Raw genomic sequence first — 25112 nt, forward strand, 5'->3', positions numbered from 1 at the left:
AGGTCCTGACCCGAAACATGATCTATCCATGTTTCTCGGGAGATGTTGCCTGACCCGCTAGGTTACTCCAGCACTTTGTGTCCTTTTGGGTAAACCAGCATTTGCAGTTCCTTGTTACTACCTTCATTTTCCAACCCTGACCACTTGCAGACGACCAACCATCGGTTGTGTGGGAAGGAACTGCAGATGTTGGTTTAAATACAAAATGCTGGAGTAACTCACCGGGACAGGTAGCAGCTCTGGAGAAAAGGAATGGGTGACGTTTCGGGTCGAGACCCTTCTTCAGGCTGAGAGTCAGGGGAGAGGGAGACAGAGACATGGAAGGGCAAGGTGTGAAAACCAGACGTCAAAAGGAACAAAGATCAAGGAAGATGTAGATTAGATCATTGTTATCTAGGGGAAGGTGACAACGATGCATACAAAGATAAAACTTAATCTGGAGGACAGTCAGATTGGTCGGATAACTAGGATAGGGGGAGGGATGGAGAGAGAGGGAAAGCAAGGGTTTCTTGGAATTAGAGAAGTAACCTTGGTGCAAAGCAGCATCTGCAGTTCCTTCCTACACAAGGAGCACTCAGTCCGCCTTGGCCAACTTTATCTCCCAGATGCCAAACATTTTAACTCCCCTTCCCCTTCCCATACTGACCTTTCTGTTCTGGGCCTCCTCCACTGTCGGAGTGAGGCCACATGCAAATTGGAGGAACAGCACTTCATATTTCTCTTGGGCAACTTACAACCCAGCAGTATGAATGTTGATTTGTCTAATTTCAAGTAACCTTTGAATTTCCTCCCTCCCCCCCTCCCCACCCCAGTTGTCCTGCTCGTTCCACTGTTCGCATCTTTGTATCCCTTCGTTATCACCTCTTCCCCAGCCAACAATGGATCATTGTGGACTCCACTGTCCCTTGGTCATCTGTTGCCTGCCCTGCTTTCTTCTGGACTTTTCTTACCTCCAGTTCCCTCCCTTCTACTTTCAGTCTAAAGAAGGGTCCCATTCAGAAACATCACCCATGCTTTTTCTCCAGAGTTCTCCCAGATCTGCTGAGTTACTCCAGCACTTCAGAGAAAGAATAGTAGGCCTGTTTGGCTGGGAATTGTTATGAACCCAAAACGTTAAAAAGACTCCTGTGTCACAACAAGTAAGTTGCAGACAGATTCTCTTTGATTGGAATTCCATGCAACATTTTAAACAGGAATCCTTGGATTAATGCTCGTTATTTTTTGATCATTTTCCAATCTATTATTTTGCGGTAGTATAGCAAGATTTATAAAGAACTCTATAGCACCACCCCACCTCAAGTATTTCCTGCTTCCTATGAGATGGTTCCTACTAGAACCTGTTAGATTTTCCTTCTTTCCCTCTCCCATCTCCTTACACTGCTAACTCCGACAGTGAAGGAGGATGTTAAGTGGAACGTCTCCAGTTAAAGTAATTGGATAGAGATTTCAATTATTCTCACTGCCCCTTTGCAATGTGGACTGAATAGCTCAGGATCTGTTGTGATAATCAATTGCAATGTTCCACCATGAACTAGTGTTCTGGTATGTATAACATTTTAAACTGATTTAACAGCTGCAGTGTTTTGAAAAAAACTCCCGAACATTTATACATCTGACAAAAATTTTGAAACCTAAAATGTTAACTGTTCTCTATCCACAGATGCTACCCTACCTTCTGAAGGTTTCCTGTAAGTTGTGTTTATATTTCAGATGTTGTTTCCGCAGTTCAGTGACTTTTTTTATTTTAAATATAGGGCTAAAATGCAGCCAAATTAAATTGATTAACGATATACACTAAAATGCCAAGAAGTCTGATAATTTTCTGACAAACAGTACCTGTGAATGACATTGCTATTTCCCATGTCAAATGGAATTCTGAAGACATAATACATATTTTTGCAATGCACTGTCACAGAAGTTAAGTTGGTCCACACGTACTTAAAGCATGAGCTAGTATATGGCTGCAATACCCAAAAGGTGTAAGTGAAACAAATGTCTCTGCAGAGCTGAGGGTCAGGGTTACTTTAATAATGAGTGTTCCTATCTGAATGAGGGAACATCCCTTCCCCCCACGTTCACCCATCCATATCATTAAAGTTAACATCTAGCATGCCCAATGCAGATTTCCCAATTTTCTTGACAATTTTCATGAAACCTAATCAGGGATGAAGCTCTACTTTCAGATCCACACTGACCCTTTCAGGTGTTAGTTTAGAGATACAGCGCGGAAACAGGCCCTTCGGCCCACCGAATCCGCACCGACCAGCGATCCCCGCACATTAACACTACCCAACAAAAACTAGCGACAATTATTTACATCTTATACCAAGCCAATTAACCCACAAACCTGCACGTCTTTGGAGTATGGGAGGAAACCGAAGATCTCGGAGAAAACCCACGCACGTCACGGGGAGAGCGTACAAACTCCGTACAGGCAGCAACCGTGGTCAGGGTGGAACCCGGGTCTCTGGCGCTGTAAGGCAGCAACTCTACCGCTGCGCCACCGTGCCGTCCTTGCATTTCCGTTATTGACACTGGTAATTATCCTACAAAGGACATGAGGTTATGAGATCTAGCACTCAATAGGCTTGTCGCCATCTCATGGACCTTTCGGGCCACTCTTAAGCCTCCATCCATTCAGACTTTTATCTTTTCACTGCTTCTAAAATTCTGTGAATAATGCTTACAATTAAATATAACACTTTGTACGAATTAAATACATTCCTGATAGTTTAATACAGAAAAGTACCATCCAGGGGAAACACTGTTCCAAAATCTTCTGCAAAAGCAGAAGGTAGCAGCAAAATATAAAAAATTACAAATTGTAATTATACATGTGTAATTTTGCATTACCAAATCCTGCCCCAAATAAGTTAGATTTAATGCATAAACAATATTTGTTTTGTTTTTTGTAGTAAACAAGTTTTTAATCAGCAAGAGAAGAAATCCAAGAAATTAAATGCAGTTGCAGTGCACTGTGCAATGCAGTCTTTGTATTTCAGAAGGTAGAAAACTTATCAATGACGTTTTTAATGGTTTGACGTTTGTTTCATCGTCAATGTGCTAAAACATCCCTCTTACTTGCAGCTTTGCCCTTTTGTTGAGGAAATACTTAAGATAAGTTTTGTTTGCACAGCAGTAGAATACCTCAATATTACTGCTGCTTGGGTCTTTCCATTTACAGCCCCATCATCCAAATATTAATTTTATCCATGGGAATGATACAATTCCGAAGCTTGTACAAAAAATGAATAAGGACAGCTAAATGTCCAGTTACAAACGGTACAAGTTTATCTACAGGTAACTTGAACATAGGTTCAAGAACTTTAATAATTGCATGTTAAAAGGTGATACATGGGAACTGCAGATGCTCGTTTAGAGTGGCCCAGCGGATCAGGCAGCATCTCTGAAAAACATGGAGAGGTGACGTTCAGACCCTCAGACCCCCCCCTGAAACATCTCCCATCCATGTTCACCAGCGATGCTGCTTGACCCGCTGAGTTACTCCAGCACTTTGTGTGTTTTTATAGTTACATGTTAGTCAACTAGCAAATAATTTATAAAAACTGTAATTTAGGTTGTCTTACAAAATGTGCCAAGATTCAAAAGTTGGAAACAGTAAGGACAAAATTAGAGGATTAGCATTATTTGATACTGGGAGACAATGTCTAAATTGTGATATTAACTTAATTCTATTTATTAAAATAATTTGATAATAAATCTCAACAGTGCATGGCACAGCTGGCAGTGCCCATTGCACTTTGCCTGGTAACACCTTGTTGAACAAGTGCTGGCTTACCAGCAATCAATCACTTCAAAGAAATGGCAATTACTTTTTAACTCCTGATAGCATGGTCAAATACTCTAGAATTAGATCATTCCAATACATTTTCCTTAAATTATCACCCGTGATAAACACCCTGCAGTCGTACTACAAGAAGTTGCAAAACAATTACAGAGAATAACAGGGAAAGTCCACCTCCAAGTTAATTGGACCAACACAAGCGACGTTGCAATCACAGTGAAGGTCTAACGATGGAATAGACATCCCTGCACTGGTACAAATACATCTCCACTGATCCAAAAGCAAATGTTCCAGCTAGGTACTGCGTCCAGTTTATCAACTAATACAAAATTCATGTATGTGTTATCCCATTCATCCATTTGAAACTGCTGCGGGATTTGATTGCACAGTAGTTGAGATCGTACCATTTGACCCAGCTGCAGAATGAGTCAACATTGATGGGTCCATTGGATTTTCAGGTTCTTGAATTTTAAAGTACACTATGTAAAATATTGGAATAATAACACCGATTAAAAGCATGATTACCACAGCATTCCACCATCGCATCCCCCAGTCCGCACCGTGATGTGAATCCTTTGGAGACAGCGCCCCCAAATTAAATCCATTGGACTTCTGACAGTAAATCACTTCTTCCAAGTGATCTTTAGACTGATCTGTAGACTGGATTAACTTCTCAATATCCTTGTCAATGTCTTCAAAAAATCCACTCAGTTTGTTCTGCTCTGTGCCTTGGCCCTCTGCCGCGCAGGCCGCCGGGCACGGATCGGTTCTGCTGGTTGCAGCCTGCCGCCGTTTTGCCTCTTCCTGCGCCTCTGTCAACAACCCGTGCTTTTTCACCGGAATTTTTATCGTCTTTAAGGCAAAGAAGTCTTGATCTTTGATGAGATTGTTCACCCGCTTGAGGTCTGCAACCTAACAGAAGGAAAAGTTTAATTCACTGTACTGCATTTGGATACCTTAATAATGTAAGTTATTTATGAAGTCACAGAGCAGAGAAAAAGGACTGATCATCTTATCAGATATCAAAATCAAATGTAATATAGGTGCATCATTTATCAATGACTTAAATAAATTAATATCCTATTTATTCCACATTTGCACCATTCACAAAATAAACATAGAAACATAGAAATTAGGTGCAGGAGTAGGCCATTCGGCCCTTCGAGCCTGCACCGCCATTCAATATGATCATGGCTGATCATCCAACTGAGTATCCCGTACCTGCCTTCTCTCCATACCCTCTGATCCCCTTAGCCACAAGGGCCACATCTAACTCCCTCTTAAATATAGCCAATGAACTGGCCTCGACTACCCTCTGTGGCAGAGAGTTCCAGAGATTCACCACTCTCTGTGTGAAAAAAGTTCTTCTCATCTCGGTTTTAAAGGATTTCCCCCTTATCCTTAAACTGTGACCCCTTGTCCTGGACTTCCCCAACATTGGGAGCAATCTTCCTGCATCTAGCCTGTCCAACCCCTTAAGAATTTTGTAAGTTTCTATAAGATCCCCTCTCAATCTCCTAAATTCTAGAGAGTATAAACCAAGTCTATCCAGTCTTTCTTCATAAGACAGTCCTGACATCCCAGGAATCAGTCTGGTGAACCTTCTCTGCACTCCCTCTATGGCAATAATGTCCTTCCTCCATTTTGGAGACCAAAACTGTACGCAATACTCCAGGTGTGCAAACCTGGAGATATTGCCTTCAATTCCCTCATATAGATCATTAATATATATTGTAAATAGCTGGGGTCCCAGCACTGAGCCTTGCGGTACCCCACTAGTCACTGCCTGCCATTGTGAAAAGGACCCGTTTACTCCTACTCTTTGCTTCCTGTTTGCCAGCCAGTTCTCTATCCACATCAATACTGAACCCCCAATGCCATGTGCTTTAAGTTTGTATACTAATCTCTTATGTGGGACCTTGTCGAAAGCCTTCTGGAAGTCCAGATACACCACATCCACTGGTTCTCCCCTATCCACGCTACTAGTTACATCCTCGAAAAATTCTATAAGATTCGTCAGACATGATTTACCTTTTGTAAATCCATGCTGACTTTGTCCAATGATTTCACCACTTTCCAAATGTGCTGCTATCCCATCTTTAATAACCGACTCTAGTAGTTTCCCCACTACCGATGTTAGACTAACTGGTCTGTAATTCCCCGTTTTCTCTCTCCCTCCCTTCTTAAAAAGTGGGGTTACGTTTGCTACCCGCCAATTCTCAGGAATTCTCTATTACTCCAGAATCTAAAGAGTTTTGAAAGATTATTACTAATGCATCCACTATTTCTGGAGCTACTTCCTTAAGTACTCTGGGATGCAGCCTATCTGGCCCTGGGGATTTATCGGCCTTTAATCCATTCAATTTACCCAACACCACTTCCCGGCTAACCTGGATTTCACTCAATTCCTCCAACTCCTTTGACCCGCGGTCCCCTGCTATTTCCGGCAGATTATTTATGTCTTCCTTAGTGAAGACGGAACCAAAGTAATTATTCAATTGGTCCGCCATATCCTTGTTCCCCATGATCAACTCACCTGTTTCTGACTGCAAGGGACCTACATTTGTTTTAACTAATCTCTTTCTTTTCACATATCTATAAAAACTTTTGCAGTCAGTTTTTATGTTCCCTGCCAGTTTTCTTTCATAATCTATTTTTCCTTTCCTAATTAAGTCCTAAATAAAGTCTTAGAATTAAATCTTAAAGATGTGCAGTGGAATATTTGAAATCTAATGTTAAGCAGACTTCTACTTGCAGTAAGGCACTGACATGTTATTAGTTTCTCCTGCTACATCTGGTATCATTTCATGATGGAATTCAAGGGAACGGAGCCAAGAATGTTCAAGGCATTTTTGGCAATGGTGTTAGAGAGGGAGGAGTACACAATCACAGCCAGAGAAATGAAGAGTGTGGTTGGAGGAACTTAGAGGCAGGAGAAAGCCAGGTCTGGAGAGGATTTCAACAGGGGAATGACTATTTTAGATTTGACGCACTAAGAGACAGAAACACCCAGAAACAAGCAACAACAGGCTAAATAATTATGGGAATGCCACAGGTTGGATGTTGCAGAGTTATTTAGTTTAATTTAGTTGAGAGATACAGCACAGAAACAGGTCCTTTGAGTCCACGCCGACCATCGATCACCCCATACACTAACACTATCCTACACTCTAGGGACAATTTACTATTCTTACCGAAGCCAATTAACCTACAAACCTGTATGTCTTTGGAGTGTGGGAGGAAACCGGAGCACCCAGAGTTGATGGTGAGAACGTACAGACTCCATAAAGACAGCACACAAGGTCAGCCTGTTGTTGCTTGTTTCTGGGTGTTTCCGAATCTTAGTGCTTCAAATCTAATATAGTTATAACCATGTTTAAATCTTCTCCAGACCTGGCTTTCTCCTGCCTGGAGCTTCCTCCACCCTCACTTGTCATACAGAGCCGGGTCTCTGGCACTGTATGGCAGCAACGTTACCACTGCACCATTGGGCCGCTGCTTATGTGTAGTGTTTCATGGAGGGTAGAATAGAGGAGATTAATGATGGTACATTAAAGCCCAAATTGATAATTGATAACAGAGAAAGTGTGCAAACTCCACACACACTGACAGCAGTGGAGGTCAGGAGATACAAGGAACGGCAGGTGCTGGTTCACAAAAAAGGACACAATGTGCCGGAGTAAATCAGCTGGTCAGGAAGCATCGCCTGAGAACCTTGCTCGGTGACGTTTTGGGTCGGGACCCTTCAGTAGAGGCCAGGTTTGAATCTGGGTCGCCTCTGCTATGAAACAGCAGCTCTAACCGTTCTGTTGGGTGTTGCATTTTGTTAACACTTGACACAGATGGCACAGTGCACGGATGGTCCTCTAGCCAGAGTGTATTCTGTTGTTTAGCATGAAAGGTCAATCACTCATCAGCTCAGGAACTGGAATAGGTGACAACTAACAGGTTGGCTCATCAATGCTTAGCGTGATGCCAGTGTTCATTGGGCCCTGATGTCCACACAATGGACTTCCAAAGCCATTCTCCTCGATTGTAAACCAGAGCACTGATCCAGGTGGCAGGGCATAGAGTGCCCAGGGACAATAACAGGCGTCAGGAACACTGCTGGAAGGCATGAGCGTGCGAGTATGAATAGGTGAGTGAGACTTGTCTGGCTCATTTACGAGTCAGGCCTCTCCATTCTGACGTCCTTGAGATGCCAGCGTTAATTGGGCGAGATGCGTATTTGTTGATTGTTATATGTGATCTTTCATTAGTTTAGTCTGCTTTTCTAATGATTTCATACATTTTAAACGAGCTCCCGGGCCAATTCAGAGAGCAATTAAGAGTCATCTTCATCAGCATATCAGGTTTGATAAAGACCAGGCTGGGCATGAGCTGGAGATATTCTTTCTGAAGCATATTAGTCGAACCTACACTTAACATGCTAGTTGTAAGTAAGTTGTAAACACTAATAGCTCCTACAGAGGTTTATATTGTATGCAAAAGATGCAACTCTGCAAGTCTACAACAAAATTACCTTCTCAGTAAACTGCGTTTGTTTCTCTGTAATTACTGCCTCAGTGTTAGACACAATATGCTGGAGTAACTCAGCAGGTCAGGCAACATCTCTGGAGAAATCGAATAGGTTGACACCAGTCTGAAGAAGGGTTTCGACCCAAAATGTCATCTATTCCTTTCTCGCGAGAGATGCTGCCTGTCCCGCTGAGTTACTCCAGCAATTTGTGTCTACCTTTGATTTAAACCAGCATCTGCAGTTCTTTCCTATAGATTTTCCTTGAAATAATCTCATGGTGTGTTGCTAGTCCATAAAACCATTAGAAATCTGAACCATTTTCCTGGATCAGGGTTTACTAATCACCCACTACAGCACCTTGTTAATTCCTGCTTCCTTGAAGAAGTCTTTAAGAAGGAACTGCAGATGCTGGAAAATCGAAGGTAGACAAAAGTGCTGGAGAAACTCAGCGGGTGCAGCAGCATCTATGGAGCAAAGGAAACAGGCAACGTTTCGGCCCGAAAACTGAAGGAAATAGGCAACGTTTCGGGCCGAAACCCTTCCGGGTTTCGGCCTGAAACGTTGCCTATTTCCTTCGCTCCATAGATGCTGCTGCACCCGCTGAGTTTCTCCAGCACTTTTGTCTATCTTTGAAGAAGTCAGCCAGTTACATCCAGGAGGAGATTTAAAAGGGACAGAAATAATTTTGCAATACAAATGAGTGGTGGCACAATGAGCTGGAAACGACACTCAGCTATAATTTCCAGCCAGGGTAAAGAGATAAAATGTCGTTTGACACAAAGGATGAAAGTTTGCAAATTCAAGCCAACGAGAAAAGAACCATAATGACTGTTTGTTAAAACTTACCGTACAGTCGTACTGCAAAGCAAACGTATTGAGGTTGTCACCATCACCAACCTCTCGAACAAGAAACACTGTACTGTTGAGCTTCTCCACATTAATACTGGACCACTGACACTCACGACCTCTCAGCCGCAGTTCAATACTATTCTTGTCCTCGTCTGATGATTCATCGGATGATGCTACATCACCTCCAAATACATAAAGCTGACCATCTTGCGAAGTGTGGACATCTACGGGAGCTTGGAAGGATCTTGTCGGCCCATCTCTCAGCCTCATCATACTACTGACACCTGGAACAGAGAATTACATTTAGATTAGTTTAGTTTAGAGATATAGCGTAGAAACAGGCCTTTTGGCCCACCGAGTCTGCACCGACCAGCGATCCCCACACATTGACACAAGCCTACACACACTAGGGACAATTTACACTTATACCAAGTATACAAACCCAAGACAATTAACCTACAAACCTGTACGTCTTTAGCGAGTGGGAGGAAACTGAAGATCTCGGAGAAAACCCACGCGGTCACAGGGAGAATGTACAAACTCCGTACAGACAGCACCCGTAGTCGGGATTGAATCAGTGTCACTGGTGCTGTAAGGCAGCAACTCTACCGCTATGCCACACAACAATACTCCAAGTTCTACTTTGATAATACCATGGTACACACAATAATGCTGACAGGAAGAAGCACTTTCTATCCTTAAACAACAGCAACATAATCTAAGAGTTGAATGATAATCATATGGTGACATGTTTTTCCATATTTGATACATTACAACACATACAAAACAGACTAAGAAATGTAGTAATTTCACATCAACCCGTTCCATGGGAACCACTCTATCAAGAGGCAGTTGACAGACACAGTGAAACTATGAAATGTCTGTTATGAATCACCGTCCTCTGAATAGAATTATGGTTTTGTAAAATCGGAACTGTTATTTAAAGTCCTTGCCTATTAAGATAACGGTCACTGCATAACAAGGATGTGGGCTACACATGCCTCACCTCAATTAATATTATCAAACGAGCATACTGACAGTAAAACAAATGTTAACGTTCTGACGCAATAACTTTTAAGTGGAATATCTAGAAAGTGTCGATATACAAATACTATTGAACCAGGAGAGAACGCTGGAGAAATGTGAACATGCTCATGATCATATTGAATGGCGGTGCAGGCTCGAAGGGCCGAATGGCCTACTCCTGCACCTATTTTCTATGTTTTTATGTTTCTATGCACGCAGCATCCAATTAACACAGAGGTAACATTCTGCTGAACAGTAATAAGTGGAAGCACCTTGCCTAAAAATAAACGAGTGGAGAAAACTGTCCATTAACATCACTGAGAACACTTGAAAGTGACACGAGTGAGAAGCCAAAAGTCAACTTTGAAGAAGGAAGAAGTCTCATCTTGACAGACATCAGCAAAGCAGACAGATCTAGTGAATCTGCATGTATACCACTGCATATATATTAATAAGATGCTGTGCCTTATTATAATTGATCCCCTCATCAGAATGACTACTGTGGTTAGGGTAGTCCAGCACTAATCACTGCAGCTCCCACTGAACAGGGTACTGATTGTGGATGATCAGCCATGATCGCATTGAATGGCGGTGCTGGCTCAAAGGGACGAATGGCCTACTCCCACACCTATTGTCTATTGATCACAGTCACCCAACCTGACATTTATTCAGAATAATGCCATTACAATCTTCACACCGTGACACTCTACCACTCCAACCCTTTAATCACATTTTTATTTGGCTCATTATTAAAATCCTGCCAATAGTCCAAATTACGATTAAAACACAAAGTACTTGTGCTATAACTCCAGGATAAGTGCTCAACTAAGAAAACCAAGCCCAAAGCATTATCTAACTATCCAAATGGATATGACAAAAATAACTCTGAATGCAAAAAATAGGTGCCTACATGTTAACTAGCAGTAAAAAAAACCGAATCATATAGATTATCAAGTGGGCACCTCCCTTCATAGGTGTTTCGTTGAGTTAGGCCCACAAAACGTCAGGAAGGCTAAACAGCTGGTTCTGGTATAGAAACATAGAAAATAGAGGCAGGAGTAGGACATTCGGCCCTTCGAGCCTGCACCACCATTCAATATGATCATGGCTGATCATCCAACTCAGTATCCTGTACCTGCCTTCTCTCCATACCCCCGGATCCCTTTAGCCACAAGGGCCACATCTAACTCCCTCTTAAATATAGCCAATGAACTGGCCTCAACTACCTTCTGTGGCAGAGAATTACCCAGATTCACCACTCTCTGTGTAAAAAATGGTTTTCTCATCACGGTCCTAAAAGATTTCCCCCTTACCCTTAAACTGTGACCCCTTGTTCTGGACTTCCCCAACATCGGGAACAATCTTCCTGCATCTAGCCTGTCCAACCCCTTAAGAATTTTGTACGTTTCTATAAGGTCCCCCCGCAATCTTCTAAATTCTAGCGAGTACAAGCCGAGTCTATCCAGTCTTTCTTCATATGAAAGTCCTGCCATCCCAGGAATCAGTCTGGTCTTCTTCTTCTTTCGTGTGGCATGCACAGCTCAAAGTTGTAGGACAACTTGTTCTATTTGATCTTCTGTTTGTGCACGTCTAGTTGATTGCATTAGTCGAAACAGGGCGGACCACGTGAAGGTTGCAATCTTCCACCCCATCAGTCTGGTAAACCTTCTCTCTACTCCCTCTATGTCAAGAATGTCTTTCCTCAGATTAGGAGACCAAAACTGTACGCAATACTCCAGGTGTGGTCTCACCAAGGCCCTGTACAACTGCAGTAGAACCTCCCTGCTCCTATACTCAAATCCTTTTGCTATGAATGCTAACATACCATTCGCTTTCTTCACTGCCTGCTGCACCTCCATGCTTACTTTCAATGACTGGTGTACCATGACACCCAGGTCTCGTTGCATCTCCCCTTTTCCTAATCGGCCACCATTCAGATAATATCCCAGAACAACCCCGCTGAATACAAACAGGTTTATCTACATCAGATTTGCTTACGTCAAAACAAAAACCTCAAGTATGAACTCCCTTTCATAAAGACATATTGACTCTGCCCAATTCTATTAATATGTTCTCAGTGCCCAGCAACCACATCCTTCATAATTGTTTCAATCATTTTCCCCGCTATTGATGTTAAACTAACTGGTCTAGTTCTTCAGATAGAAGCAAATTGCTGGAGTAACTCAGCGGGTCAGGCAGCATCTCTGGAGAAAAAGGATGTGACAATAAGGCAACGAGTCTGGGTTAAAACGTGGTCATAAGGTCATGTGATAGGAGCAAAATTAGGCCATTCGGCCTATCAAGTCTACTCTACCATTCAATCGTGGCTGATCTATCTCTCCCTCCTAACCCCATTCTCCTGCTGTCTCCCCCATAACCCCTGACACCCAAACTAATCAAGAATCTATCTATCTCTGCCTTAAGTCGCAGAGTTGGAGAGCAGGAGGAATCACAGAAGGAGAGCAGCGAGAGAGAATGCTGCAGAACTCTCATCGGAGAGAGGAGAAGAACTGTTTCAAAGTAGACATACCTTGAGGAGGTTTCGCAGTGGAGCAGACGAGTACACCAACATATTGTAAATGTGGCAGTGAGATTCTGGCACTTAAAATGTCCAGACCTCCCATTTCCTGATTCACAATAAACTTTGGCAATTGCAACCAATGAAGTTACCCTTGATTACCACAGGCTAAACAGAAACAAAACATGACTGGAATTTGCCAACGACACAAAAACAGGTGGGAGGACACGTTGCAATCAGGATATTTGGACTCTGCAACAGGATATGGATAGGTTGAGTGTGTGGGAGCAAAGGTGACAAATGGAGTTTATTATGAGAAAGTGTGTGATCATCCACCTCAGTTAAAGGATTCTATAGATAAGACACAAAAAGCTGGAGTAACTCAGTGGGTCAGACAGCATCTCTGGAGAAAAGGAATAGGTGACATTTCGGGTCGAGACCCTTCTTCAGGCTATCTATAGATGTAATCTCCAGATGGATTATTATCTAATTGAATTGAATACATTTTATTAGCCAAGTATGTATCCATACAAGGAATTTGCCTTGGTGCTTTGCTTGCAAGGATAACAACACAATAAACAGTACACAGTTAAATATAAAACATTATAATTTAAACATGTGAAGAATAAAATAAAAGACCAGACCAGGAGTCTACAGAATTTTGGCTTGAATAGAGCATGGAAAAAAGCTGTTTTTATGTCTGGCTGTGGCGGCTTTGACAGTCCGGAGTCGCCTTCCAGAGATAAGTGATTCAGAGTTTGTGGCCAGGGTGAAAGGGGTCAGAGATGATCTTAAAAGGGTGTACAGCAATGAAGGCAGTCCAAAAGAGATTCTCTAGGCTGATTACGTACACGAGAGGATTGGACTATCATGAACGGCTAAAAAATTATTTCTACATTCTTTGGATTTTTGCAATATGAAAGGTGAACTTATTGTGATGTACATGATCCGAAGGGGGCAAGGTGGGTAGGGAGAGATGTTTTCAACAGTGGGCAAATGGTGGAACATAGTTACAAGATGAGGGTTGGTCATTGAAAATTGAGGTGCACAGAAATGTTTTGAGACCGTGGTTAATCTAGTCAAGATTAGAAGGCTTCTCTGTAACAGCTGTGAGGTGGTGGAATGCCGAAACGCAGAGATTAGATAAGAATGTGAGCAAAGGGAGAGTGACTTTATCTTCCTACATAACAGAATAGCACAAATCTGACAATTATGAATTCCTCAAGGGTGTTCACAACAAAATGTCCTGGAACAAAGCAAGTGAAAAACAATATTGGATTTAGCTAAGGTTTACTGGTGTGTGAATATCTAATAGAAATCACACCTCCAGATTCAGGGACAGTTTCTTCCCAGATGTTATCAGGCAACTGAATCATCCTACCACAACCAGAGAGCAGTGCTGAACTACTATCTACCTCCTTGGTGACCATCGGACTATCCTTGATCAGACTTTGCTGGCTTTACCTCACTTTTCCCTTATCATGTAAATGGCTCGACTGTAATCATGCATTGTCTTGCTGCTGACTGGGTAGCACACAACAAAAGCTTTTCACTGTACCTCGGTACACGTGACAATAAACTAAACTGAACTGTAATCATAATACAGTATTTGAAAGCTGAAACTGCAAAAAATAATAAACTATCCGATACAGGCACACACTGATTTCTAATCTACTGGAGTCAAAGGCCAAAAATATTTGCATGAGGTTTACTCTGTCAAACCCAAAACCACAGAATAATGTTCTCATTTCCTGCATTTTAATTAAAGAAAGATTATTAGCTGCTTCTTGTTTGGTATCAGTAAGAACAGAAACCAGCTTTTTTGTTTTCATAGATGATTACTTAATACCCTAGAGTGGTTAATGTGTGCTTTATTGGAGTGGTGCACTGAAATTAGATTATATATCACTTCCTCTCCCAAAAAAATATAGGTATCATTAGGCCAGTGGTACAGAAGAATCAGTGTTGACCATTCTAATCAGTGTTTGATTAGTAAGGGTGTCAGGGGTTATGGGGAATGGGCAGGAGAATGGGATTAAGAGGGAAAGATTGAATGGCAGAGAAGACTTGATGGGCCGAATGGGCTAATTCTGTTCCTACCACTTATGAAATGCAGCTATTTACCACACACACTAAGTTGCATGATAGAAAACCAATCTATACGAAAGTCTACTTTCATATACTTTACACTGACAACACTAAAATGGGTGGCACTGTAGAAATAGTTTTTAAAAACTTGTATTGACATGGCAACTTCTGAATCACTTTCAGATTATGACAGTGTTCCTACGCCCAGTCATTTACTTTCAAGTGCAGCCACTATCTGCAGGAAGTTATAATCAAGTTGCACATTGCAAGATTTCAGTGAATGGTCAAATGATCTGTATTTTCGCAAGACTTCATTCACAAAAAACTGAAATTAAAACAAAAAATACTGGAAATGCTGCAGGGAAACATGCTACATGTTCATTTGGTGTTACGCGTGTTATTGGAGTCAATGTTCCTGTGATAATGCCACAAATAAGATTTGCATTATAATTATATCCCTCCATACTAGTGCAGATGACAATAAACTCATCTTGACTTGTGACCTGTGGAGAAACAGAGTTCATATTTCAGGTCAGTCACCTTGTGGTATCAAACCTTACAACTCCTCTCCCTTCTGTCGCGGGGTAGACTGAGACTGACTCTCTTCCCCCCTCCCCCACCTCCTCAATCTTTACACATCCCCAAAGCCTTTCCACATCACTTTAATTTCACCTTTCATGTATTTTGTGTTTTTTATGATTGTTGGCAAATTAATTTCCCACCTGGGATAAATAAAGTTCTATCGTATCGCAATGTAGAGTCATGCACAATTATTAACCAGTGTGGAACTTGCGTGGAAATAGTTTCATTAAGTATTTTATGTTCATAGAGTCTTAGTTTATGGTGTCAGAACAACAACCTTGTTCTCAACTTCAGTAAAACCAAGGAACTGACTGTTGACTTTAGAACATGAAGGCTGATGATCCACAAATCTGTCTTCATCGATGGGACAGTGGTGGAGAGAGTCAACAACTTCAAGTTCCTGGGCGTGCATATCTCTGAAGATCTATCCTGAACCCAGCACGTTGATGTAATCATAAAGAAAGCCCATCAACTCCGCTACTTCCTTAGAAGTTTGGGAAGATTCAGTATGTCCATGAATACTCTCTTGAACTTCCACAGGTGTATAGTAGAGAGAATATTGACTCATGGCTTCATCTCGAACGCCCAGGAATGAAGATTATAAAAAGTGGTGAACGCTACCCAATCCATCACGTGTGCTGACCTCCCCACCGTCGAAGGGATCTATAGGAGGCGCTGTGTCAAAAAGGCAGACAGCATCAGAGACCCACACCACCCTGGCCACTCTCTCATTTCACTCCTGCCATCGTGAAGAAGTTACAGGAGTCTGAAAACTGCAACGTCCAGGTTGAGGAGCAGCTTCTTCCCAACAACCATCAGGCTCTTGATCACCACAAAACTCAATTGAACTACGAACTATCTTAGTTGCACTAGGGATATTGGATTTTGTTTTGCTTGCACTACATTTTTTAATTTGTTGAATTTTTTTAGTTTGTTTATGATGTTATCTAGTGCGTACTGTGTTTACAAAGCTGTTGTACTGTTGCAAGTGAGAATATTATTGTTCCGTTTCGGTGCATATGACAAAGGATAGAGCCGCATATTGTTCCCAAACTGATTACCTTGCAATACAAATTTGCGTTACCATGGTTGATTTTACACCAAGTTAACTAGTTCATAAAAGTAACGTTTATAATCAGTATTATCAAAACGAAAACATTACTCAAACAAAAGTGCATTCACAAATCTACAACCACATAGTTACAAATTGCAACAATATGACAGTTACAACTTTGAACATACTGATGTTTTATTCACCAAAATCTTTTGTATGCAACACCAACAAAGACGAGAGCCAAAATGTTGGAATAACTCAGCGGGACAGGCAGCATCCCGCGATAGAAGGAACTGGTGACGTTTCGGGTCGAGACACTTCAAACTCTCAGTCATTCCTTCATCCATTCCTCCTATCCAGGGATGTTGTCTGTCCTGCTGAGTTACTCCAGCATTTGTGTCTATCTTCGGTGTAAACCAGCATGTGCAGTTTCTTCTTACACCATAAAGACGCACCTCTTCCAGGAGTCAATTGTAAAACGGTATTCAGAGAAGTGTTAGTGCAATAAATCCTACATGAATTTAAATTAAATCAAACAAATCTTCTGAAATTTACTGACTAGATACGTGCTCTGACTTTTTAATGTACTATTTGATACGTTTTGTACAACAATGAACACTTGTGAATACTAGTATTCACAAGTGTTCATTGTTGTACAAAACGTGTACGTTTCAGTTCTGTGGAGAAATGGGACTTTGTTTTCAAGCTAGCCAAATTAGTTAGAATTAACTACCTGATATTCTGTGTCTCGTTATTGTTTCAAGTTACAGTACGACAAGGTTGTCAGTTAATAATGTCTTTATAATAATGGCTATGAATTAATAGCTCCAGAACTGAACTTGCCAGGATTTTTTACCATTCAAGCAGCTGGATAGCTCCACTTAAAATACAAAGCTACACATTCCCATTTTATCTATTACAAATTCAACTGTTAAAAGCAGAAGTCAGAACGGAAATTATGATTCTATGGAATTCAGAAGTGAAATCTCGTCCCAAAGTTTGCAAGGTTCCACATGGTAGGCTGGTCTGGAAGGTTAGGACAAATGAGATCCAGGGTGATCTAGCCAATTGGATACAGATTGGCTTGGAGATAGCAGGTAGTGGAGGGTGGTTTATCAGATTGGAGACCTGTGACCAGTGGAGTGTCACAGGGATTGGTGCTGGGTACCCTGCTTGTTATATATTGATTGTTATATATTGTTATATATTGATTTGAATGCAAAAGTAGGTGGCGTCATTGGTAAGTTTGCAGTGAATGGAAGAGCCCTGGGGAGTATTGTTGAAAAGAGAATCCTGGGTGGGACATGTACATAGTTTCCTGAAAGTGGCCACATAGGTAGACAGGGAGGTAAAGAGAGCACAAGGCATGCATGATTTTGGCAGACATGGCATTGTGTACAGGAGTTTGAACGCCATGTTATAGTTGTACTAAGTTTTGGTTAGACTGCAAATGGAATGCTGTGTCCAGTCTTGGTCCCCATGCTATTGAAAGTAGTATGTGATTAAGCTAGAGAGGGTGTAGGAAGCATTTACCAGGATGTTGACTGAACTGGAGGAATTAGAAGGAGAGATTGGATCGGATGAGACTGTGTTCCCTGCATCGAAGGAGGCTGAGGGCTAACTTTCAAGTTTCTAAAATTATGTGGGGATTCGATGGGGTAGATGGTTATAGTCTTTTCTCCTAAGGTAGGACAGTCGAAAGTAGGGAATAGGTGGGGTCTGAAGAAGGATCTCAACCCAAAATGATAAAAAGATACATTTTAAAGGGGATCTGAGGGACATTTCTTTCCCCCTCACATAAGAGTGGTGAGTATATGGAACGAGCTGCCTGAGTGCGTGGTAGAGACAGGTACATTTACAATGTTTAAAAAAATCACTTGGACGGATATGTAGATAGGAAAGGTTAAGAGGAATATGAACCAAATGAAGGAAAAAAGGATAGGCTTAGACAGACATCCTGGTCAACATGGACAAGTTGAGCCAAAGGCTCTGTTTCCATGCTGTATGAATTGATGAGATCTCCAGACCGGGTACAGTTTATGAATGCCAGACAATATTCTTTCCTGTTAGCTTTTTAGAGTGATTTTTCCGAGGGAGAAAAGAAAATGGTCACTCAATCCAAGCAAATCTACATGGATTTATATCCAGATTTTGTATTAGAATTCATTTAATGGACCACAGATTCCTGAGATAAACGCTAGTTAATGTACACACTTCAATTTGGTAAAACACAAATGTACTGCAGGGTTTGACAAATTTCACTGAAATTGTACTCATTCATACTTAGTCAATTGTTGTTGACATTCAATACAATTTTTCATGATTAAACTGAAGGAATCTGCTGAGATAGAATGCACTCAGCTACACCATGTACAAGATTCATGTACCTATTCTACAACTGGCAATTATACAAAGAGCATAAAGATAAAGACATATCATTACTTGGATTATTCAAAATTGGTTGGTGCAGTGCTGGAGAATGCCCAAACACTGTTTGAATAGAAAATTATTTATCATTTACACTATTCCCTTGTCATGTATCTGTGCACTGTGGATAGCTTGATTATAGTCAAGTGTCTTTCGGCTAACTGGTTTGCACGCAACAAAAGCTTTTCACTGTACCTCGATACATGGGACAATAAACTGATTGATAAAATACATCTCTTGATGCTCCTGAACACATCATCAGTGATGTAACCTGGGGTCATTGGGTGTTTCGGATCTTTCAACATCAGACACCCTCACCCAGGCGACCCAGCCTTGGTTGATCAGACCACGACTTGTGTTCAGGTGGCATTCGCTCCTCCCCACGGACCTTCTCTCCTGATCCAGAGCCATCTCGAGGCTTTCTCTGCTGCCTCTGTGGTGTTCTTATGGCTCTTCTCCTCTCCATTCCATTGATGCCCAGTGCACTCAAGGCTTTGGAGAGCGATTGCCCTGCAAAACCTCTGCAGCCAACCTCAACTAACTAAACTACTCTGTTTTAGAATTTGTATACTATTGCTGTATTGTATTTTTGTACAGTAGCTTGTTTATGTACAGATTGATTGTATTTATGCATAGTATTATCTGACGAGTGCAGAGCATGCAATAACAAATATTTTCACTGTATGTCTAAGCACATTGCAATAATAAAACTAATACTGTATTGTATTGCATTGTATTGTGCAGGAAGGAACTGCAGATGTTGGTTTAAAACAAAATGATAGACACAAAAAGCTGGAGTAACTCAGCAGGACAGTTATGTACAGATTGATTGTATTTTATGTGTAGCATTATCTGACTCAATTACATAGTAAGTAGAACCAATGGTTTTACATAGATACTTAGACAATAGGTGCAGGAGTAGGCCATTCGGCCCTTTGAGCCAGCACTGGCATTCAATATACAATAGGGGGGTGGGGTGTCGAATGTGATAGTGGAGGATGGAGTTAAAGGGAAAGGGTTTCTTAAATGTGTGAGCGTAGAGACAGAGGGTTGTAAAATGAGGGTAGAAGCAATAGGTAGCAAGGTGAAAAGTAAAAGTGGCAGGCAGACAAAACTAGGGCAAAAATCAAAAAGGGCCACTTTTCAACATAATTGTATAAGGGGTAAGAGTGTTGTAAAAACAAGCCTGAAGGCTTTGTGTCTCAATGCAAGGAGCATTCGTAATAAGGTGGATGAGTTGAATGTGCAGATAGCTATTAATGACTATGATATAGTTGGGATCACGGAGACATGGCTCCAGGGTGACCAAGGCTGGGAGCTGAACATCCAGGGATATTCAATATTCAGGAGGGATAGACAGAAAGGAAAAGGAGGTGGGGTAGCGTTGCTGATTAGTGAGGAGATTAACGCAATGGAAAGGAAGGACATTAGTTTGGAGGATGTGGAATCGGTATGGGTAGAGCTGCGAAACACTAAGGGGCAGAAAACGCTGGTGGGTGTTGTGTACAGGCCACCTAACAGTAGTAGTGAAGTTGGAGATGGTATCAAACAGGAAATTAGAAATGTGTGCGACAAAGGCAAAACAGTTATAATGGGTGACTTCAATGTACATATAGATTGGGTGAATCAAATGGGCAGGGGTGCTGAGGAAGAGGATTTCTTGGAATGTATGCGAGATAGTTATCTAAATCAACATGTAGAGGAACCAACGAGAGAGCAGGCTATTTTAGACTGGGTATTGAGTAATGAGGAAGGGTTAGTTAGCAGTCTTGTTGTACGTGCCCCCTTGGGCAAGAGTGACCATAATATGGTTGAGTTCTTCATTAGGATGGAGAGTGACATTGTTAATTCAGAAACAATGGTTCTGAACTTAAAGAAAGGTAACTTTGAGGGTATGAGACGTGAATTGGCCAAGATTGACTGGCAATTAATTCTAAAAGGGTTGACGGTGGATATGCAATGGAAGACATTTAAAGACTGCATTGATGAACTACAAAAATTGTTCATCCCAGTTTGGCAAAAGAATAAATCAGGGAAGGTAGTGCATCCGTGGATAACAAGGGAAATCAGGGATAGTATCAAAGCGAAGGATGATGCGTACAAATTAGCCAGAAAAAGCAGCATACCGGAGGACTGGGAGAAATTCAGAGACCAGCAGAGGAGGACAAAGGGCTTAATTAGGAAAGGAAAAATAGATTATGAAAGAAAACTGGCAGGGAACATAAAAACTGACTGCAAAAGTTTTTATAGATATGTGAAAAGAAAGAGATTAGTTAAAACAAATGTAGGTCCCTTGCAGTCAGAAACAGGTGAGTTGATCATGGGGAACAAGGATATGGCGGACCAATTGAATAACTACTAAGGAAGACATAAATAATCTGCCGGAAATAGCAGGGGACCGCGGGTCAAAGGAGTTGGAGGAATTGAGTGAAATCCAGGTTAGCCGGGAAGTGGTGTTGGGTAAATTGAATGGATTAAAGGCCGACAAATCCCCAGGGCCAGATAGGCTGCATCCCAGAGTACTTAAGGAAGTAGCTCCAGAAATAGTGGATGCATTAGTAATAATCTTTCAAAACTCTTTAGATTCTGGAGTAGTTCCTGAGGATTGGCGGGTAGCAAACGTAACCCCACTTTTTAAGAAGGGAGGGAGAGAGAAAACGGGGAATTACAGACCAGTTAGTCTAACATCGGTAGTGGGGAAACTGCTAGAGTCAGTTATTAAAGATGGGATAGCAGCACATTTGGAAAGTGGTGAAATCATTGGACAAAGTCAGCATGGATTTACAAAAGGTAAATCATGTCTGACGAATCTTATAGAATTTTTTCGAGGATGTAACTAGTAGCGTGGATAGGGGAGAACCAGTGGATGTGGTGTATCTGGACTTCCAGAAGGCTTTCGACAAGGTCCCACGTAAGAGATTAGTATACAAACTTAAAGCACACGGCATTGGGGGTTCAGTATTGATGTGGATAGAGAACTGGCTGGCAAACAGGAAGCAAAGAGTAGGAGTAAACTGGTCCTTTTCACAATGGCAGGCAGTGACTAGTGGGGTACCGCAAGGCTCAGTGCTGGGACCCCAGCTATTTACAATATATATTAATGATCTGGATGAGGGAATTGAAGGCAATATCTCCAAGTTTGCGGATGACACTAAGCTGGGGGGCAGTGTTAGCTGTGAGGAGGATACTAGGAGACTGCAAGGTGACTTGGATAGGCTGCGTGAGTGGGCAAATGTTTGGCAGATGCAGTATAATGTGGATAAATGTGAGGTTATCCATTTTGGTGGCAAAAACAGGAAAGCAGACTATTATCTAAATGGTGGCCGACTAGGAAAAGGGGAGATGCAGCGAGACCTGGGTGTCATGATACACCAGTCATTGAAAGTAGGCATGCAGGTGCAGCAGGCAGTGAAGAAAGCGAATGGTATGTTAGCTTTCATAGCAAAAGGATTTGAGTATAGGAGCAGGGAGGTTCTACTGCAGTTGTACAGGGTCTTGGTGAGACCACACCTGGAGTATTGCGTACAGTTTTGGTCTCCAAATCTGAGGAAGGACATTATTGCCATAGAGGGAGTGCAGAGAAGGTTCACCAGACTGATTCCTGGGATGTCAGGACTGTCTTATGAAGAAAGACTGGATAGACTTGGTTTATACTCTCTAGAATTTAGGAGATTGAGAGGGGATCTTATAGAAACTTACAAAATTCTTAAGGGGTTGGACAGGCTAGATGCAGGAAGATTGCTCCCGATGTTGGGGAAGTCCAGGACAAGGGATCACAGTTTAAGGATAATGGGGAAATCCTTTAAAACCGAGATGAAAAGAACTTTTTTTCACACAGAGAGTGGTGAATCTCTGGAACTCTCTGCCACAGAGGGTAGTCGAGGCCAGTTCATTGGCTATATTTAAGAGGGAGTTAGATGTGGCCCTTGTGGGTAAGGGGATCAGAGGGTATGGAGAGAAGGCAGGTACGGGATACTGAGTTGGATGATCAGCCATGATCATATTGAATGGCGGTGCAGGCTCGAAGGGCCGAATGGCCTACTCCTGCACCTAATTTCTATGTTTCTATGTAATATGATCATGGCTGATCATCCACAATCAGTACCCCATCAGTCTGAAGAAGGGTTTCGGCCCAAAACCTTGCCTATTTCCTTCGCTCCATAGATGCTGCTGCACCCGCTGAGTTTCTCCAGCATTTTTGAGTACCCCCGTTACTGCTTTCTCTCCATATCCCTTGATTCCTTTAGCCCTAATAAGGGCTAAATCTAACTCTCTCTTGAATATATCCAGTGAATTGGCCTCCACTGCTTTCTGTGGCAGTGAATTCCACAGATTCACAACCGTCTGGGTGGAAAAGTTTGTCCTCATCTCAGTCCTAAATGACCGACCCCTTATTCTTAAAACTGTGTGACCTCCTGGTTCTGGACTCCCCCAACATGGGGAACATAGTCGTTGTGTCCTTGGGCAAGACACTTCACCCACCTTTGCCTGTGTGTGAATGTGTGTGAGTGATTGGTGGTGGTCGGAGGGGCCGTAGGCGCAGATTGGCAGCCACGCTTCCGTCAGTCTGCCCCAGGGCAGCTGTGGCTACAGAAGTAGCTTACCACCACCGAGTGTGACTGAGGAGTGAATGAATAATGCGATGTAAAGCGCCTTGAGTATTAGAAAGGCGCTATATAAATCCCATCCATTATTATTAATAACATGTTTCCTGTCCAAGCCTTTAAGAATGTTATATTTTACAGAATCAGATTTCCTCTCATCCTTCCACATTCCAGTGAATGCAAGCCCAGTCGACCCATTCTTTCATCATATGTCAGTCCCACCATCCCGGGAATGAAGCTGGTGAACCTACACTGTACTCCCTCAGTCCTTCCTCAAGTACTGCCCTGTTTGCCCTCCTCCCATCAGGGAGGCGGTACAGGAGCCTCAGGTCTCGCACAAGCAGGCTGAGGAACAGCTTTTCCAATAACACCATTACCCTGCTGAACTCACAGTCCCGTCACTAGCTATCTTTTATACTCTCCCATCTGTATACATTTATTTGCCTTAATGTACCAGTTTAATTCACCCACAGTGCACACATTGTTTAACCAGTATTTTTATTTCTACTATAATCTTGCACTATGACCAGACGCTAAACTGCATTTCGTTGTACCTGTACTCGTATTTGTGCAATGACAATAACATTGAATTGAATTGAATTAGGTGTAGTTTTCACTCGCCCCTTGACACTAATAAGCCTGGAGTGAAGTTTGTATTGTGAGAGTGAGAGTGCCGCGGGCGGGCGGGTGTGAAGCCGCCGGGTTAATGACTCACCGCAAGCCAAGCGTCCATCCAGGCGGGATCTGCTCGGGACCCGGGACCCAGGGCCCGTTGCCGGGGGCGACGACACCCGCTCTCCAGGCTCCGCCGGGGCCCACCCGCTCACTGCGCCTGCGCGTCGCTGCCCCCCCCACCCCCCGCCCCAGAGTGACGGCCCGCTCGGCCAATCAACCCGCGGGGACGCCGAAGGGGGCGGGTCCAGCCAATAGCCGGCCGGGGCTGAGGCGTGGGGGCGGGACTTGGCATCCAGGTCGCTGCCGACGTGTCCACAGCTGCAAACTCTGCATTGGCATGCAGCTGTGTGTGGGAATGCAGCTGTGTGTGTGGACATGCAGCTATGTGTGTGGGGACATGCAGCTGTGTGTGGGAATGCAGCTGTGTGTGGGGACATGCAGCTGTGTGTGGGAATGCAGCTATGTGTGGGAATGCAGCTGTGTGTGTGGGCATGCAGCTGTGTGTGGGGACATGCAGCTGTGTGTGGGGACATGCAGCTGTGTGTGGGGACATGCAGCTGTGTGTGGGGACATGCAGCTGTGTGTGGGGACATGCAGCTATGTGGGAATGCAGCTATGTGGGGGAATGCAGCTGTGTGTGTGGGCATGCAGCTGTGTGTGTGGGAATGCAGCTGTGTGTGTGGACATGCAGCGGTGTGTGTGGGAATGCAGCTGTGTGTGTGGACATGCAGCTGTGTGTGTGGAGATGCAGCGGTGTGTGTGGGAATGCAGCTGTGTGTGTGGGCATGCAGCGGTGTGGGAATGCAACTGTGTGGGAATGCAGCTGTGTGTGTGGACATGCAGCTGTGTGTGTGGACATGCAGCTATGTGGGAATGCAGCTGTGTGTGTGGGAATGCAGCTGTGTGTGGGAATGCAGCTGTGTGTGTGGACATGCAGCTGTGTGTGGGAATGCAGCTGTGTGTGT

The 25112-nt window shown here is 42.8% G+C and overlaps 1 protein-coding gene across 3 annotated transcripts; it reads right to left on the reverse strand.

The window, feature by feature from the left end:
• Positions 1–2717: 2717 nt before the first annotated feature.
• lysmd4 (LysM domain containing 4) lies at positions 2718–24315 on the reverse strand. Of its 3 annotated transcripts, none has more exons than XM_033050116.1 (3): positions 24188–24315; positions 9171–9457; positions 2718–4717 (listed from the first exon to the last, which is right to left on the reverse strand). In XM_033050116.1, the coding sequence occupies exons 2-3, from the start codon at positions 9444–9446 to the stop codon at positions 4157–4159; spliced, it is 837 nt and encodes a 278-aa protein (XP_032906007.1). In that variant the 5' UTR covers positions 9447–9457; positions 24188–24315; the 3' UTR covers positions 2718–4156. The 3 variants fall into 3 exon arrangements, with proteins under 3 accessions (XP_032906007.1, XP_032906008.1, XP_032906006.1); XM_033050117.1 differs by having other exon boundaries at positions 24094–24314; XM_033050115.1 differs by lacking the exon at positions 24188–24315 and adding an exon at positions 12730–12838.
• Between the last annotated feature and the right edge of the window lie 797 nt (positions 24316–25112).

This window comes from Amblyraja radiata, chromosome 34, assembly GCF_010909765.2.
Source record: "Amblyraja radiata isolate CabotCenter1 chromosome 34, sAmbRad1.1.pri, whole genome shotgun sequence".
In the NCBI taxonomy this organism is placed as follows: Eukaryota; Metazoa; Chordata; class Chondrichthyes; order Rajiformes; family Rajidae; genus Amblyraja; species Amblyraja radiata.

Bases quoted from the DNA above. Each gene is read 5' to 3' on its own strand.
- lysmd4 (XM_033050115.1), bottom strand. From the start codon at position 12,823: ATGGGAGGTCTGGACATTTTAAGTGCCAGAATCTCACTGCCACATTTA. The intron at 9,458-12,729 runs GTATGTCTACTT...TCTCTGTTCCAG, and splicing joins CACTGCGAAACCTCCTCAAG to GTGTCAGTAGTATGATGAGG. The intron at 4,718-9,170 runs GTAAGTTTTAAC...TCCTTCTGTTAG, and splicing joins CTTTGCAGTACGACTGTACG to GTTGCAGACCTCAAGCGGGT.